Source organism: Aristolochia californica, unplaced genomic scaffold (assembly GCF_029961685.1).
Source record: "Aristolochia californica isolate CCGP_79_NKW_82.1479 unplaced genomic scaffold, dmAriCali1.0.hap1 SCAF_7, whole genome shotgun sequence".
Classification (NCBI taxonomy): Eukaryota; Viridiplantae; Streptophyta; class Magnoliopsida; order Piperales; family Aristolochiaceae; genus Aristolochia; species Aristolochia californica.
In genome coordinates this window covers 2,978,811-2,998,451 of record NW_027182268.1, presented here as the reverse complement: position 1 = coordinate 2,998,451, position 19,641 = coordinate 2,978,811, and the positions used below count along the sequence as shown (strand labels likewise).

Genomic DNA, 19,641 nt, shown 5'->3' with positions numbered 1-19,641 from the left:
CTATCATTTTAGCCCTATCAGTTTCTCTGATGGATTCCCATTTATGGTGCCCTTCTCATGGCCGCCGCTTTGAATGTCTTCCAAGCAAGCGGAGCAGGCAGGACTTGAGCGAAACAATGATTTTAGTTGGTCGTTTAAACACTTAAAAACTCGACAGAATAAGTAGTAGCAGGTGCAACAACCACCGGCAAAGATGAGAAGAGCAGTGACTTCAGCAGTTCGACAAAGTCACTTGATAATCCATTCCCGTTTGTGATTCATCAGAGCCAACAGTACATAATTTGTTGAAGGGATGAAAGAAAACGATATTTTTCAGGAGACGAACTCTACTGCTGTTGGGACTGTAATTAGCTTCCAACTAACCATCTATAATTTTCTCTCCTTTACCAATTATTATTATTATTTTTTCCCTTGCTTGAAGTCAAATGGTTTTTAGTTGTTAATCTATAGACCAAGATAGACCATTGCAATCCTAAAGACAAGGTGGCACGAGGAGTCCATTTAATGACGCTCACAATAATGGGAAAGGATAGATGATAAGAAGTGTAAGGTTGTGACTTGTGGGTCTGTTGGCGTTCGTTCAAGTAAAAGAGTAAGCACATGGGTGCGAGAGACAAAAGTAGTGTTATGGGGACACATATCTGGGGCTCGTGTCTCCCATTCCCATTATTAGCCACGATCTTATCTTCTCCTTATCGTTTTCCTATTTTTAAAATACCTTAATTTTCCTATTTTTTATTTATAAATAATGGTGATTACTATTTGTCTCGGTGGGTTAGCCGCGAGACCTTCAACTCCTCATCTGGTTTTTGACGATGGCTACGTTTCAACCAAAGATGATCAACCGATGCACGACAAATACCAGAAACCCCACTTTCAACCAAGTTCCTCCGCCGCTTGGCAAAAGGGTGGCCGCAACTCCGACGTTGTCTTCAACTTTAAGTTCCCAAACTCCCGATAATAAGTGTTATCTTTGAAATTACGAGTAATCCGTTATCTCTACCACCAAACTCCACTAAACCGAGAGAGAGAATGGCGTGAGGGAGACGCCACATGGATTGCCAACGTGGACTGAGACCGGAAAGAGAGAGAGCCAGCTGGATGTGGGCCCTCGATCGAAATATGAAAGGCGAGCGGTTCCGGAAAGGTTGTGGGAGTGGATACGATGGGTGGCGGCGAGCAAAGTCACATGTTAAAGCTACGCTTGTTTAGGAAACAGCTGGCTAAACCACAAGGTGACACGTTCCTTGTCCATAAATGTCGGAATCGGAAATCCTCTCTTTCCGGTCCCTCTTTGGTTTTCCCGGCTCGTTAATTGACTCATTTGCCCTTTCTTGATTTTTTAAGCAACGTTTTAATGTTTTAATTCACAATTATGCCACTGTTTTATTTAAAATAGAATTCTACTCCAAACAAGCCACTATCGACTCTCTTTTGATTAGGACTCTAATACATCTTTTGATCGTAGGGTACTGGAAGAATCTAAGCGGAGAAGTTAACCAAACGGGCCCACCGTTTAGTCCACGGCCAAAATTGTTTCGCCTACGAACGCGTCCTGTATTTCGCGTTCCCGCCGCCTGCAACCATTTCCTCCTTATTAAAGTCGGGCTTCTTTTCTCTGTCCGTCTCGTCCTCCCTCTGCAACTTCTACGGAGCAGCTTGCATCGCAAGGTTTCTATCTCTCGCCCTCGGTGACTCTCGTTATCCATCTGGCGGAGAAAAGAACTTCTTCTCGGGCTCATCGATGGCGAAATCAAAGAACAGCAAGCTTTCGTACATTTCAGTCCCCTCTCAGATAATTCATTCTCTCTCGTCTTCTTCTCTGCAGAATCTCCTTCTGTCGCCTAAAAAGTCATCAAAACCATGCAATCGGTTCTTGTACACTGCAAAAAATTCTTGTTTCGTTTTCGTATTTCTATTTCTCTTCGCCTTTCTTGGAATGTTGAAGCTAAGCTTCGATGTCGAGCCAATTCTTCCCTTCTCTCCGTATCCCTGTTTGACTCCTCAAACGCAGATAACCATCTCCAGCGGTGATCAACGGTCGGCTTTTCTGGGTCAGGGTAAGATGGACATTAGCACTACGGAGAGTGAGTTCTGGAAGCAGCCGGATGGCCGAGGCTACCATCCGTGTTTGAATTTCAGTCATGAGTACAGGAAATCTAGTGAGGTCGTCACTAGGGAGCGGACAAGGTATCTGATGGTAGTGGTCTCGGGAGGACTTAACCAGCAGCGGAATCAGATTGTTGATGCTGTTGTGATAGCTCGCATTCTTGGTGCTGCTCTAGTTGTACCAGTCCTGCAAGTTAACGTCATTTGGGGAGATGAAAGGTGAGGAAAGAGGACTTAGAATGAGGGTTTCATATTTTTTAGAGCTGCCCAGCGTACTTGAGTTTCTTTCTAGTTATCTTTTGAAATTAACATGCACTCGAAAGGTTTGCCCTGTTCTTTCTGTTTCTTTTTTCTTTTTCTTGTGAGAATGGGTAGAAAACGTATAATTCAATGACTTTGATATGTTATACGTGCATTTATTCTTCCGTTTTCAGCGTTTTTTTTCGCCTTCATTAATCATGGTAGATTTCATGGGTGTAGGCTTCAGCTGCTGTGTGCCACAATGTCTGCTTTTGTTTTACTACTCTTTGTTTTCTGAGAGTAATGCATTTAAGGTCTTTCAGTAGTTCACGTTTCAGTATTTTCTTTATAATTTTCTGACAACAACGACCGCTTCTCCTGTTAGCTTTTCTTTCGCCCCTATCTTCCTTTCCGGAAACTTTTAATCTTGCGTCTTCTTTTCGTAGCTTTGCTCTTCAGTGAATCTTTCCCGAATTAATTCATGTTCTTTAGTATGTTCTAAGATGTTGATTTTTTAGTTACAGAAAAGTAGTAGAATTTGTTTTGTGGAATTGATTTTTTTTTTCTTCTGCATTTTCCATTCTCAGTGAATTTTCTGACATTTTCGACTTGGAGCATTTCAAGAAAACTCTAGCTGATGACATACACATAGTTTCTTCTCTTCCATCTACTCATCTGATGTCAAGACCAGTGGAAGAGAAGCGGACCCCTCTGCATGTAGATGACCGATGGATTCGTGCTAGGTATCAGAAGAGGGTAAGGTTCTAAAATCTTCCTAATTTCTAATTTATTTATTGCCACTATGATTACTGGGTTTCTTTCTGAGAAACATATATTCAAAATTGATAACTGTTATGTGTTATTCATCAGATTATAGGGTATCAAGAATTGTTAAGATCTACTGACCTGAATCAGAGCTGACCTTATCTTGATTGTGGTTGAAAGGGTACCTTGGTTTGAAATCTCCAAAATTTTAAGTTCTGGAAACAGAACTAGGATGTTGTAGTTTCAAACAGTGAGAACATAGACAGGAGATTAACTCTGCTGTTTGATTGCTTGTTCAGTGTCATGCAATCCCAATTATGATGCAATTTATCAAATTTCATCCATTAGATCTCTAGTTTGGCTTTATGCAGTCAAATGTGGCCAGGATCATTGCTGTTTTTATATCTTTAGCATTTGGTGGATATGCTAGCTAGACAGAAAACTTTTCATCAAGTAATTGTTAAAGTTTCACTGACAGCTTCTGTTTTCTTGCAGCTTAACAAGGAAGGGGTGCTTCTTCTTCGGGGACTGGATTCCAGGCTCTCTAAGGATCTTCCTTCTGATCTGCAGAAGCTTCGGTGTAAAGTAATTGCAAGCATTACTGTGACCCTATTTTCTTTGAGTGCTTTTTTGGTACTTCCTGTTCACATCTTCTAAAGCTAGTTTTAAAATGTTGCAGGTGGCCTTCCATGCTTTGAGATTTGCAAGCCCCATTTTGGAGCTTGGCAACAAGCTAGCTGAGAGGATGCGTTGCAAGGGTCCCTATATTGCTCTTCATTTGCGAATGGAAAAAGATGTTTGGGTGAGAACTGGCTGTCTACCTGGTTTAAGTTCAGAGTACGATGAGATCATCAACAAGGAAAGAAAGCTAAGACCAGAACTTCTTACTGCAAGATCAAATATGACTTACCATGATCGGAAACTTGCTGGCTTGTGCCCCTTGAATGCCTTGGAGGTTGCTAGGTATATATGCCTCGGAGGTTGTTAGGAATTTTCTGTCTATTACCATGTCAGGTTTCATTTATTGTGTCAAATTTTGTTCAGGCTTCTTAAAGCACTTGGCGCTCCCAAAACTGCAAGGATATATTGGGCAGGAGGAAATCCGTTGGGGAGAGAAGAAGCTTTGCTGCCTCTGACCAGAGAATTCCCTCACTTTTATAACAAGGAGAAGCTTTCCTTACCTGGTGAATTGGCACCTTTTGTCAAAAAAGCTTCACTTCTTGCTGCCATCGACCATATTGTTGCTGAGAATAGTGATGTTTTCATGCATTCACATGGAGGGAACATGGGTCATGCCATTCAGGTAACCTGCCATATATGGAAAGCCCCCGCTCTTCATCTTCTTCCCGGCTGCTCCTTATTGCTCCGAGTTGTTTTTGAGTAATAACCATTGAAGCTGTGATTAATGCAGGGACAGAGGGCATATGCAGGGCACAAGAAGCATATAACGCCCAACAAGAGACAGATGCTTCGGTACTTTTTGAATTCGTCGCTTCCTGAACCAGAGTTTAACAAGATCATAAAAGAGCTGCATCAGGGGTCCCAAGGTCAGCCGGACATCAGGACCAACAAGCCTGGGAGGGACATTATTGCATATCCAGTCCCCGAATGCATGTGCAAAGTCTCACACACAAGAACAGCAAAGCATGATTGAGTTGAGTTAATCGATGACCGGCAGAATCGAATACGTCGGGGCCGTAGTGATCCAGAACGGAAAAAAGGACCTCCAGAAGCGTCCTGCGGCATCGTGGGTACCCATGCCTCCTCGGCGTGCAATCTTGTATATACTACAGGTTACTTACAGGCACCGAAGCTCTGGATAATATTCATTTCTGAGTCTAACATGAAGGTTTACGGTTAGCTTAGCAATTCTTTTGCGTAATATATCTTGTAATGATTCTTTTGAGGGGAATGGTTTGTTGTTGCGGACGATTCTTTCTATAGTACTTAAAGAGAAAAGAAGTTATTTGAGCAATTATCCAACAAAAATTAAATTGGGTTTGAAGTAATCAAATCCTTGTCCAACTACTGTGTTGTACTCCATTTTTTTTTTTTTTCTTTTGCCTCTTGTGATTATAATTTTAAAAAGACAAAAGATGAGAGGACTTACCTGAGTGAAGCAGAGATTGAACGTAGTTAACAGAGGAACGGTTTAAGTAGAGATTGAATGCTTACCATAAGTAACTGAATCCCGATTTCCTTTCCCAGTAGGAAAATTTCATTTGAATCCGTTTCTGGTTGCTCCATCCCCTCTTTTTCTCAATTTCCATTTACACGGGAAGAGTTGCTATCTGAGCCCGTTTCCGAGAAAAACTCGACCCTCCCGTTCCCTTACTATATTTTATTAGATTAGATTAGATCCAGGTAAATAAATAGATATACGTAGTTGTTGCAACGAGTTAAGTGATATATTTTAGTGGGTCTTGATTTAAATATTTTGAACTAGATAATTAAAAAAACATAATTATTCACGACTCAAAATAATTCTTTTTAAAATTGAGACCAAGTATATGCACAGGAGTTAGGCTACGACACTATGTGCTAAATGAAATTTAACGTATCAATCCCACGACATATCTTCAAAGACTAGTTATCCTAATTATTAGATGTTAAATTGAACCACGTTACAGAATGAACTGAATCACATTTTATAATTGATTAAGGATAATATTTATACAATTTAGAATAGAAAAAATAAGTTTTACATGAAAATATAAATACAACATGGGATAAATCCAATGAGATCTTATCTGATAACTAAAAGATTATGTTTATCCCTTATCATACCCCCTCAAGATAGACCATTGTTAGAGAGGTCAATCTTGTTTGTTAGCAACTTACACTATGAACTTGGCATTGGTTATGTTAGGAGATTTGTTTCCGGGTGAAGAGATGTGGAAGTGTAGTGGTACTAGTAGCAATTGGGGCGGACAAAATCGGAGATAGCGCATCATCCGATAAAGAGATGTAAAAGAGCAACGACATTGGTAGTAGTTGTGGCATATGGAATTAGAGAGAGCACATCATCCGATGAAGAAATGTAGAAGAATAGCGGCACTGGTAATGGCTGGGGCGGACGGAATTGGATAAAGTGTATCGTTCTTTGAAGAGATGTGGAAAAGTAGCGGCACAATTAGCGGTAGGGGCGGATAGAATCAAAGAGAGTGCATCATCCGATGAAGAGAAGTGAAAGTTTTGGTTGTCTGTAGAGCTGATGGCGGTAGCAGCGGTGAAGGTTGACGGCGATGGTGGGAAGGGATTCTGGATCGGCAACAACGAGAAAGAATAACGACGGTCACTGCGGATGGTCGACGAAGGTTGACGGCGGTGGAGGCAACAACGGGGGTGAGAGAGGATGAGACAGACAGAATTGGTGAGAATTCGGCAAGGATCAGGAAGGTTGAGAAGGTTCTTGCTACATTTGGCAGTTTGACGAAAGGAAGAACGACGGAAAGTTTCGAAGTTGGAGGGAGGGAGAGGCAGAGAATGGGAAGAGAAGTCTTTTTTATTTTCTTAATATCAACGGTGAAGGGGGAGAGGGAGAGGTAGACGGAATCGAGAGTGCATCGTTAGGGAGATAGAGAAAGCGATAAAAAAGGGATGGCAGATGCAGAAGGTCGATTTGCTCTGATACCATGTTAGATATTGAACTAAACTACATTGGAGGATGAGTTGAACTACACTTTTACAATTGATTAAGGATGGTATTTATACAATTTAGAATAAAAAACATATTTTTTATATGAACAAATAAATACAACATGGGATAAATCCAATGGGATCTTATCCGATAACTAAAGGGATTATGTTTTTAGCAAAAAACACGAAATAGAAAAGCTTGCATTGGGTTCAACTTAGTAAGAAACAAATGGCAATAGTAAAAAATGCATTGAAAGTGAAAGATCTCTACACTAGATACGGGTTAATAATCGAAAGATTTTGATGGTCTACTTGTGATTAACATGGCTGAAACCGCTCTTCTCTGTTTCATCATTTCCATGGAGGATTTGTGGCCGCTCCTCAGAGATATCCACCATGTGAACGGCATGCATCGTCGTTGGTGACCTGCTTCGGGTAATAGAACTTTTTTTTTTCAGCATATTCTATTTTTCTTTTACGGTCACGTTGCACATAATCTCGTTTACAATTATATACTTCACATTTCATAGATTAAATGCGAAAAAACAGAAGAAGATTTTTTTGCCTTCTACAATCGCGCAGTGCGGAACGTAACGTGCGTTGTGGCCGAGAAGCGATCTTTTGGCCCCGGTGGCTCGTTTTGACGGTGTCAACCGACAAATCAGCACCTGCGAAGCGGCATTCCGCAGAGACAGTTGTTGTTAACGAAGGACGAAGCTTCTAGGTGATCGAAGGGGGATCCCTTAGGAATCCGGCCGCAGAGTTGGTTATGACTCAGATCCAGATGCCCTATGTATGAAGCCGAGGTAATCGAGCTGGGAATATTTCCTGACAATCGATTGAACGCGAGATCCAGCAACGTGAAGTATGATCTAGGACCGAAGGCGTCCGGAATATGCCCGTCGATCGCATTCTTGCTCAGGTTCAAGATGCTCAGACCTGAATTATGCAACAGAGTCGACGGGATACTGCCGGAGATCTGATTGCCGTTCAAATATAGCGACGAAAGCACCGCCATTTGCCCAAGCGATGCCGGAATCGAGCCGGAGATCCGATTCATGGAGAGGTCCAAGTCAGCGAGGCGGTACATTTTTGAAATGGAGCTCGGGATCTGTCCACTAATCTGGTTTCGACTGAGAAGCGCTCTGCTGAGCATCTTCAGGTTTCCAAAGTTCTGAGGAATTTTCCCGGTTATCCTGTTACTGCTGAGGTCGATATGCATCAAGCCGGCAATGTTGGCCAGGGAGGTAGGTATGCTTCCGGAGATCTGGTTGTCAGCAACGTTCAACACGGTGAGATGAGTCAGCCTTCCGATGTCCCGAGGGAGGGGACCGGTGAGTCTGTTTCCGATGAGGTCAAGAACGCGAAGGAAAGGAAGCGAGGCGATGCAGGAAGGGATGGGCCCGGTAATGTTCTTCCAGTCGGCAATGACGATGTTGGTGAGACGATCGAGCTTACAGATTTGCAGGGAGATATAGCCGTACATGACACCGGCGCGGTGCGCGCGTTCGAAGATTGGATCCTCAGACTCGCCGCGGAGGTTAATGTTAGCCACACGGCCGTTGCTGGGGTCGCAGCTGACGCCATACCAGTTCTTGCAGCAGTTAGTGCCGGTCCATGAGTTAAAGATGCCAAGATAAGGCTCCTTGAGGGCGGCCTTGAAGGCCAGCAGCGCCGCCCGGTCCGACGGTGGACACGCCTGTACCACCAACGGCGTAACGGCCAGTACCAGGAGAAGGGAGACGAAGACGTGGGTGGACTTCATTTTCTAGCTTCTTTCTCTCTGCGGCGAGTAACGAATAACAAATCCACCACAATGAACTGTTTTTACTCTCTAGGGCGGGAATCTAACCAGCAACGAATATCAAATCTGAAGAGAAAGATAAATAGCAGTGAATGAATAAGATGACTAACTGGAATACGCCATGGCTATTTCTACACTGGCCTGGATCCAGATTTATGTCTTGCTTTTTAGCTGTTGATACGTGATCCAATCTAACTTTTCAGTCGGCATTTTAATTAATCTTTTAAAGCTTCTTTTAGCTTTCTTGATCATTCAATAAAGATAGGTGATACGATCTTTAAATTCGAAAATTTATTTGAACTTTACTCTCTGCATTGAAGCTCTTGACTTTTTAGACTTTAAATTTTAAAATCCTTTTTCATAAGAATTGGGATGGGACTGCAGCCACGACTACGATGCTATTCCTAAAAGCTACCATGAGCTGTCACCTGCCACAACGGTTACTTTAACTCACTGATGGCGCAAAAAGAGACATGGTCATCAAGCCTCCGATATTGATACGGTTCCTCCTTTTCATCAAGAATGATGAGAATTGATCGTTTGAGACCTTTTCAATTCAGTTTGTACCCCCAGCTATCATCACTTGGAGAACCTGCTCTTCAAGGGTAGACCTTCAAAGTAGAAGATGGTCAGTGGAGTCAACTGAAGCATGCACCCTAAGCATCAAAATAACCATGATTAACGAGATTCTTGAGAATAAATTACTTTGATTGGCAATCTTGTGGGCAACAGGGCGTTATATAATAGAATCTCATGTCAAAAGTTTTTTTTTTTCTTTTTTGCGCTAGCAAATAACAAAATATCATTCTAAAAAGAAACCACAAGATTGTTAGTTTCACAAAGAGCTAGAACTACTTAAAAATATGAATTTCAACATGCTGAAGTTTCGCATAAATCCGATCCATCCTATAGAAGAGTCCATATTTAACATAGGACAAAGAATTTACACATTGTCTGAAACCGGAAGAGGAAGCATAGAGATGAATCGTAAATTTTAAACTAAATAATGACTTTATTTTGAAGAATTCTTTGCCTTTCTTTTAGGTTTTCTTTTTATTAGAAGGTATAATTAGGTTTTACTTATTTTCTAGGAAAAAATTTACTTAGAAAATACATACTTAAGGTTTATGGGGTGCAAGGACATGGATGTAATTTTTTATATTGTATAAGTTATCAAAGGGGGAGAAGGGTCTATAAACCCTAATTTCTTCCATCTTTTATCTTCTTGAAAATAACATGGTATAAGGAGAAGAAGAAGAAGAAACAAGGTTCTTTCATTGAGATCTTGTTCTTGCACTCGTTTTTTCCTTGGATTTTGTACCGTTATAAAAGAACCTTCCATATTATAAATCATGTATTTCTAGAAAAACAATTGAGTCTAGTTTCTAACACAAAATTGTTTTTTGACAATCGGAGTTTCCTAAAAAGAAAAATCGACATCTAAAGCAATGAAGGACAGGAAACAGGAAAGTTCCAAGCAGCAACAATAAACTTCAATTTTCGGGATGATTTGTACCACCAAGAACAATACTTTATAGAAAGAATTATATGTCAAAAGAAATATATGTGAGTCTATTTTCTAACCCAACAAATCTTTTCTAAATCCAATTTTTTTAGTGAGAGATATTGACATTAGAAGAATCGAAAGTCATATTAGAAGTTGTTGCATGTAGAAATCCGAATTTGAAGCTTGATTGTTTCCTTCTTTCTTGAGTTGCTTTTTTTTTTTTTTGCCTAAGTCTCCTATTTATTTTCAAACTCTAGTGCAAGTCTCCACCAACACGAATCCTTTTTAAAAGCATTTTTTTCTGGCAAAGTTTCCTGATTAAATTTGAAATTAACACTGTTTTTCGTTCAGGAAAGTTTCCTATTTAGATACTTACAATAATGTCTAAGCATAGTAGTATATTTTTTTTGTAAACTCCTTCAAGTTTCCTCCTCTAATCCCAACAAGTTGTTATTTGTCTTTGTTGTATTTGCTATCCCATACGTCCTTAACAAAGCTAATGTTTCATAAATTTCAACAGAATGTTTCAGCCCATGATTGGCTTTAATTTATTTCTGGTCTTGCAAGTTTTGAAAAAGTTTTCTTTTTTCCTTGTGTCGCAACTAGTCATTCTCATTAATCTATTAATTCGATGAGCATCTCCTTATTTTCTTTAAATTTTAAAGCTTGATGTGGAAGTATGAGTGTTGCATTGTGCACCTTCTGAAGATTCTAAATCTAAATAGTCAGTTTTGGACGTATGAGTGATGCATTTTGCACTTCCTTCCATCGGAAGTATGAGTGATGTTATTTTACTTACACCTTTGAGTTCTTCTAGTATGTCTTCAATTTGTTATTATTTTTCTTCACTTCGGACCAATACCTATAAACCCACTACTTTGAAAGATCAAAAGTGCGCCTAACATCCAACTTTAAGTCTTTTCATTTTTCACCGAAGTAGTGATTTTTTCTAAGCTACCCTTAAAAATTGAGCAATATCTTTTTCAAGCCCTAAAATTGGGCTTCTTTTCCGCATTTGAAAATTGGCAGAGTTTTTCATACTGCGCCTGTTTTTTTATTGGTGTATGGAGTTTTGTCATTTTTCTGGGTGTGATTTTTCTTCTCCCATAATTGTTTTGTCTTTGGGATCTTCATATTCTTTTGACCTTTAGCTTGAGAGGTGAAGAAGTACAAAAAATAATGTATTTGATAGAGAAGCCTACCAAAAAATAAATAAATTAGGTGACTAACAATAAAGAATTACATAAGTTGCGGTTAAGAACATCTAAGTGAACTTCCAAGGCCATGATAGATGGTCAAACAGATACAGTGGCGTTCAAGTTCACCAAAGCAGGAAATCATCCAAATAGCATCAACTAGTGGAAATTTCTCACTGAGGACTTGTGAATTCTGTTGGAGAAGCACCAAGGGTTTAAGGTACCGAAACTTTTGAAGAGTAAAGATGGCCACTTGATCTAATTATTTCACTTTCTTCTTAGTCATGAGAACGAGACATTAGGAAAATGTCCAAGGAGGATGTCAGTAAAAACAGTCGTGCGAAGCTTGCACTAATCAGAATAACTCCTGAGATTTGGAAAATGAACTTACTTTTATCTTAACTGTTTTCCTACAATTTGTGTTACATGAGTATCTAAAGTTTGAAGTGTTTAACCTGTCCCATCTTGCTTTATATGATAATAAAATTTAATTGAGATTGGAAATTAAGTATTTCATATACTTTTCCTTCAAGAAATATAAATTTCAAGGTCTGAAATTTTAAAACAAATCAAACTTCTCAAAGACCTCAAACATCATGGAAAGATGATCTTGAAGAAACACCCATGGAAGAGACAAAAGTTTAGGATTTAATGAGATATGTTGAAAATTAGTCTATGTAAAAGATAGTTGTTCAACTCCTTCGATTCGAGGTACAATGTAAACTTGGAGCTTTAAGATATACAATATAGTTTTAAAACTATTATATATATAAATTCTAAATATGTTAAAGCACTTAAAATCATTCATTCTCATATTTTAAAGTCGTTTTAGATAAACTTACATATTCCTTTCTTTTGCATATGCATTAAACAAACTCCTATTTTTTCCATTATGTTGCAAAGTAGGATGCTTGGGCCTCTCGAGGAGAAAGTATTATCCAAGTGTATGTTGTAGCTTCTCATGAGATGGGCGAATTGATAAATTCAAACTAAAATATATCTTGTTCATGTAATTAAAATATTATGCATAAAAGTAATTCAACATAAATAGTGCACACACCACAAGGACAAATAATTTTTTTGTTATCGACGTTCCCCTAATGGTAGTCACCGTCCAAGAACCCTTTCTTGAGAAAATTACAAAAGAGATTCCGACTCTCTTTGGCCACGTGTAGCTCAATACATGATTTTATACAAAGACAATCTCCCCAAGAGGTTGTTGCTAAATTCTAGCTCTACCTAGGCTTTTCTATCTAGATTAACAAATTTAGATGAATTTTTCAAAAATACATAAAAGAAAAGGAAAAATTACACCATTACTTTGAGAGATGTTTCTCCTTGAGAGATTCAAGTTGCTTCCTCCTTTATAGCACGTTGTGAATAAATCAGAGAACTCGTACTATGATGTATGCAAGAACAATTGAAAGAGATTGAAGGTGTTTCAAAAGTAAGGTTCTATCTAAAGCAATTTTTGGTAGGAATTTGCGAGATAAAGGTTTGTGGCTTGAACATATACCAATAAATGCTTATCCACTCCTTTACTCATGCTTTGGTGGGGGTATTTATAGCTTCCCCAACTCAAACTAGTTGTTATTTTCCTATTTTCAAAAATCAGATAATTGATTGTTTGATCAATCAATCATAACAACTTCTTTTTTGTTAGACTGCGACTTATTAATTAAGGGACTGATCAATCAATATGTTACCATTGGTCCAAAAAATTTAAGTTGATCAATCAATCAAGATTCCCTCTGGTTGTGCAATATAAGTAGGATCAATCATTGTATTTTTATTTGATCGATCATGCTTGAAGTCTCTTACTAACAAGGTTTTGACTGATTGATCAATCTGGAGGGATAATCGATAATTCCATGAAAATTTTGCTTACCTAGACATCTATGATCGATCAATCTCTAAGGGATGATCGATCATGCGTTATAACATGAAATGGCCATGTCCTAGATGATCGAATAATCGACTATGGTTGATTGATCATGCTTTATATTTCAGGCATGCACAGTTCTGGATAATCGGTCATTATCAGTGACTGATTGATCATGCCAATGTTAGATTATAAGTGTATATTGTATAAAGTGTGGAAATTTCTCTGTAAGTGCTTTAACATGTTTCTAGGTGATGTGTATAATGATTCTAAACATGTCTATATACAATTTATATCTTAAAGCTCTGATTTCACAAGTACTTAAGGAATAGGAGTTAGAATACTCTCTTAAAAAAAGTGATTGAGTTTAGATGTTTGTCTATGATGTTTGAACTCGAGTCTTCTTGGTGTCTTCTTCCTTGTGGGTGCTTCTTCAAGAGATGTCTTTCAATTGTGTTTGAGGTCTTCATTTTGGCTTTAATGTTTTAGTACTATTGAAGATAAAGTATATGAAATACTTTGGATTTGTAAGTTATTAATTTAATTAAGTTTTGTTATCATCAAAAGCAATATGGGAGAACCTGGGATCAATAGTGTAAAGGGTGTACCTTTTATTTGTATTTTCTTTTGTGAAATATTCATCTAGAACTTATTGTAATCTAGATAAAAAGAGTCTAGTTAGGGCTAGAATCTAGTCAATCTCTTAGGGAGATTAATTATAAAAGCATGTACTTGAACTATACATGGCTTAGACAGAATTGGAATCCCTTTGAATAAATTATAGCTATTAGAGCTAAAATAGTAGAATTTTCCAAAACAATGGTTCTTGGGTAGTGAATACCAATAGGAGAATATCGATAACAAAAAATCTTGTGTTATCCCTATGGTGTGTGAATGGTTTTATTTTGAAATTACATGTTTTACATTTTCTTGCCTTAGTTAAATTTTAATTTGTAATTATTAATTCACCCCCTTTTGAGAAGCCACATGGGCCAACATTAAGTTCACTTGGGGTTAAGATATGATTGGTAAACGTTGATAATTTAATTGTATACTTGTATATTTGGGTGTAAAGATTGATCTAATTGTTAATGAAGATTGTTTAAAAGATTTAACCATTAATAACTCAAGTTCAGGATAAAAACAAGAATAAGAAAAAGATAAAGAGTCAAAGCATATTTTTAAAGGCATTATTTGTTATGACGACACCTATAGAATCCCAAGAGTTGCTAGATGCAGGCCCACATAAGCATTTTTTTCCTTGTTGAATTTCTAGAGAAGAAAAATAATTCATCGATTGTTATAAATTGAATACATTGGGTCTCTATTGGTAATATAGAGAATACATAGTATTCAAATTAAATTCAATTATTCATATTCCAGTTACACCCAAAGTAGAACTCTTAAAAGTTAAGTCCTACAATAATTAAATAATTCTATAATTAAAGCTTAAGAGGGAGGGTTAGGACACAAGTCTACAACCCTAATCTTTCTCCTTTTTCTCTCTTCAACATGTTCATCCTCTCTTGCCTTTCTCCTTCTCAGTTGTCACCTTCTTTGCTTCGCCTCTTCTCCTCTTCTCCCTTTTCCTTCTCTCCTTCATCACCCAATGTCGAAGACCTTTAAACAATGGAATCTTGAAGTCAACATATGGTATGAAATGAGCTATTAGAGCTCATGACTTAGTGAATCCTTATAAAAAAATAGGTAGAAATGAGGTGTGGATAAAACCTTATTTATTATGAGTCATGAAAAAGATTTGATTATTTTCTAGATCTATGTGAATGATGTTGTTTTTGGTTCTATGTTCACCTCTTTGTTTGAAGAATTTGCTAAAGTCATGAAAAAAGAAGTCGACGGGTGAACTTTAATTCTTCCTTGGACTTTAAGCAGTTCAAACTGATAATTAAATGTTCATGAATTAGTACAAGCATATAAAACATACAAAAGGATGCTTTAAAGAAATATCATTTGAAACCTATTAGCACTCCCATGAGTACACTTTTGAAAGTTGACTAGGATGACTTTAATAGATCCATGGAGTCACAAAATATATAGAAATATATTATGGTCTCTATCTTTCTTGGAAGCTAGTGCATTATGCTTACAATTTTGCCTATGCACGAGATTTCAATCCAATCCTAGAAAAATACACTTAGTGGTAGTAAAAGATTTTTTTTTTTTGGTACTTAGGTATTTGATACTCAACATTCAACCTTATCTTATATATTGTGACACTTCGTGTACGAGCACATTAAAATTGGACAATACTTTACTCAAGAATTGGTTCAAATTAAGGTAAATCAAAATTGAAATTGTTCCTACAAAAAAAAAAGTGGACATTTCCACAAGCCCTTAAAAGTTGATTGATTCTCTAAGTTAGGAGGAGAATGATGTAGAATTTTAGTTACATCGACTTTTATACCTCGCAAGCGTACGAATCGTTCATGTAATCTAGCAGTAAGCGAGGGTCATATCCACAGGGAGGATTGAATTTCGTGTATTCTTCAGTCAACTAGCCTAACCAAATATGATGAATTAATATGAACTAAACACTAATTATATCCTAAATTATCAAGCAATATATTTAATTAACTACTTGCACAACAGGAAACGTTAACTCTGGATTTTACCGTGATTCGTGCCTCTCTCGAGCGCCACGTAACCACGAATCCGGATTTCTCAATCCTTGCGTCTAGCCCCTCTCGGGCGCCTAGAGTTGAAGACAGAAATCGGATCAAAATACCAAAATCTCCTCAATTATAATCTTACCCTAATTAACTAATTTAATCAAATATCAAGAAAACAAGTCTTAAATAAAATTAATTATCAAATCAAATTCAATTAACATTCAAAACCTAAGTTCAAACCATATAAAAAATCAAATTCAATAATGACGAATTACTCCCCTTCTTCCTCCTCTCGCTCGGGCAGCAACTCGTTCTCACGGGTGCTGCGATTTCCGGAAATTGGTGGTGTCGGGTAGCAATAGTGAGTGGCCGGAGGTAGAGACGACGCCGGCGACGACGGTTAGAAGCCGACGGAAAGAGGTAACGTCCGGCGAAGAGCGAAACAGAGCTGACGTTCTCCAACCGGCTCTCTCGAGTCTCGGTTGGAGTCGGAATAGCTCCGGGACTGGTCGGAAATACGTAACCGACGCCGGAGGATGGTCGAAAAGAAGAAGTGGCACCGGAGAAGCCCTCTCGGATTCCCTCCCGGCCTGGCGAGCAAAGAATGGCAGCGTCGAATTCGCCGCGATGGAGACTCTCTCGAGCTCTCCTCGGGTCTGTTCTCGGTTGCCGGATGGTGGTGGACGACGGTGGCCCGGCGAACGGCGGTGGGGAACTCCTCTCGGATCCTCCCCTGTTTCCGGTCAAACAAACTCTGTTTTTGGTCTCCCTTTTTCCTTCTCTTCACGCTGCCTTCCCCCCTCGGGTTTTCCCTCTCGGGTCCCCCCTCTCGGGTCCCCTTTCGACCTCCCCCTCGCTCGACGCCCCCCCTTTCCTTTAAATACCATCTTGTTTATTTTAAAACAATTTGACCTAAAAATCATCTCCATTTCACTAAGGGTATTTTGGTAAATATCTCCTTCTCCACCGTAATTCTCCTGAAATTCCATAATTAAATCTATAGAAAGCATTTCAGGAAGAAATAAACCTTAAAAAAAATAAAATATAATTCAGGAGAGAAAAATATACAATATCGACAGTGATTAATGTCAAATTCAATAAATGCTCATTTCATTTGAAAACCGATAAATAACCACCTATAACACAATTATAAAGGTTATTCTATTATAATTAACTTAATTCTCATGTCAGAATATAGCATCTATCACACCCCCAAACCTAAATCTTTGCTAGTCCCTAGCAAAACAACAATCAAACCAAAATTAAGCCTAAGAAAACAAAATGCCACTTTCGTAGGGAGCACGATTGCATTTAGCGCTTGCAACAAGCCGTTAAACCCCTACTCTACAGTAGTGGACGAGTTATGTCTCGTGAGGGTTTGCATGGAATTTACCCACAAAATTCATATAAATCAATAATATAAAAAGAAAAACTGAAGAAAATTTACTCCTCATTAGCATATGACTAACATTTAGTATCGTAAAATATCTGAAAATCATATGAGATCTTGCGAAATATTAAAACCTGTGTAAAATATAGCCTATTATCAATCCAAATACACTCATTATTACTCCACCTGAACCAATGTGACCCATAAGCTATTACTCCAACAGAACAAAGAGGCAGCAAATAACAATAAAATCCTGGTCACATCACAATTAAGAGAAAATAGTAAAGTAAGTCTGTTGTCTTACAATCTCACAAAAGAAATATACCAATTTCAATCTTGACTTGCAACTTCTTTCAAATTACAATTCATCATCAAAGTTAAGGAAACTCATTGCTTCCAGATTTAGAACCATTTTACGCTATTACCAGCGCACTTTTGCTATTACCAGCGTATTTTTTTTTTTTTTCACTGAATACTTTTGGTATTACCACCATTTTCTATTCGTCTTCACTGCACATGCACTTATTTTTAAGTAACCGACTGTTCCGGTGCATGTCCCTGGGTTTGCCCAGGCTGTTTCTGAAGTTATCTGTCTTTTGCAAGCAAGAGCATTTCCATTTGCATTCATACATTACAACAAGGAATTTCACTGAGGTATAAAAAGGAATGAGTTCAAACAGGCATACAAGACTATTCAGACTAACATAGATCAACACTAGATTTACATGTTCTCTTTTGCAACTAAGTTCCAAGTCTAATGCAATAGTAAGTTATCCCATTGAATTCTCATGAATCACAACAAATGATATCAGATTTCTACTAGGCATATTCCACACAGTTTTACGAAAATTTTTGAAACACATTTGATCAACTTATTTTAACTCTACTAATGTTAACCACATACTATGAGGAGTAATTTGAAGACCACGAACAAAAAAAAATCAAAAGAAAATCATTGTTAAGATATAAAAGAGTTGTTTCTCCCCCCAAACCTAAACCTGACATTGTCCTCAATGGGGAAAAGTTAAAACACTAGAACGACTACAAAAAGAAAGGGTTAAGCTCCCTCAGGGCTCCTAAATCCATAGGTGGGACCATATGTGTTTGGTCATCAACAATAATACCGAAAAGTCAATAAAGACCCCCAGGAATGATACATAGTCTCCCTCGAAGAAGGTTTACTCGTATCAGCCGTACCCGTAGGTAATCATCCGTAGATGAAACCGCTATCCCACATCACACTTTGAAGAAATCTCCGTGTGACTGGCCACTGAAGGCAGCAGGAATCACGCGCTGAACACAAGTCCTTAAGTTACTCACTATAAGGTTTTCATTCAATACTTCAAGATCGAACTGGTCAATCCCAGAACGGTTGTTTGAGTACAGACCTCTCAAACTAGGGACCAAAAGTGTGGTCATCGACTACCGGAACCATTTATGCTCTCAGCCGGCAAATAAGAATGAATAAACCAAAAAAAATAAAATTAAATTAAATAAAATATATAAAATAAAAAAATAAAATAAAAAAATAAAATAAAATAAAAAAATAAAATAAAAATAAAACTGTAATGTACAAAGGGATAGAAACGTGGGGATTGCCCACAATGTGCTAAGTTTATAGTCGTAAGCAAGACTTTGACGCATTCAAGATGAATTCTCAAGATACGGTTTGAGCCTCTGACCGTTAACTTTGAAGACCGACCCGTCTTCGTGATTGCGGATCTCAATAGCGCCATGAGGAAACATCTGTGTGACCTCAAATGGACCGGACCATCTGGATCTTAGCTTCCCTGTTGCAGGTAACTGTAATGGTTCACCCTGATTGGCCATGGTAGCTCTTACTTTGACTTCAGGTGTTTTCCTACAAATCTGTTCTACCTCTTCAACAAAGGGAGCTAATGGTCCACCTAGGGAGCGGCGCCCGTGCATAAAAACACAAAAAGAAATAAAACGAACTATCAAATTAAGCTAACAAACTCACTACTAAAAATATGAACTAACTAGAATAAATAAAAATAATTTCATAAAAAAAAAAAAAATCCCAAGCAAAAATTATGAAAGCAGAAATAAAATAAAATAAAATAAAATAAAATAAAATAAATAATAAAATAATATAAAAATAAATCTAACCTAAGACCATGGAGAACAAAGAAATACACTTAATACGTGCCTCCCCGGCAACGGCGCCAAAAACTTGATGTAGAATTTTAGTTACATCGACTTTTATACCTCGCAAGCGTACGAATCGTTCATGTAATCTAGCAGTAAGCGAGGGTCATATCCACAGGGAGGATTGAATTTCGTGTATTCTTCAGTCAACTAGCCTAACCAAATATGATGAATTAATATGAACTAAACACTAATTATATCCTAAATTATCAAGCAATATATTTAATTAACTACTTGCACAACAGGAAACGTTAACTCTGGATTTTACCGTGATTCGTGCCTCTCTCGAGCGCCACGTAACCACGAATCC

The 19,641-nt window shown here is 38.1% G+C and overlaps 2 protein-coding genes across 2 annotated transcripts; one reads left to right on the top strand and one right to left on the bottom strand.

The window, feature by feature from the left end:
* Nucleotides 1–1,744: 1,744 nt before the first annotated feature.
* Nucleotides 1,745–4,913, top strand: LOC137936471 (O-fucosyltransferase 20-like). The gene is made up of 6 exons (XM_068781174.1): nucleotides 1,745–2,328; nucleotides 2,937–3,105; nucleotides 3,610–3,699; nucleotides 3,794–4,077; nucleotides 4,159–4,417; nucleotides 4,526–4,913. The coding sequence occupies exons 1-6, from the start codon at nucleotides 1,745–1,747 to the stop codon at nucleotides 4,766–4,768; spliced, it is 1,629 nt and encodes a 542-aa protein (XP_068637275.1). The 3' UTR covers nucleotides 4,769–4,913.
* A 2,060-nt stretch (nucleotides 4,914–6,973) lies between these two features.
* On the bottom strand, nucleotides 6,974–8,686 carry LOC137936473 (DNA damage-repair/toleration protein DRT100-like). Its single transcript, XM_068781175.1, has one exon. It carries the CDS (start codon nucleotides 8,516–8,518, stop codon nucleotides 7,415–7,417), a length of 1,104 nt encoding a protein of 367 aa, XP_068637276.1. The 5' UTR covers nucleotides 8,519–8,686; the 3' UTR covers nucleotides 6,974–7,414.
* Between the last annotated feature and the right edge of the window lie 10,955 nt (nucleotides 8,687–19,641).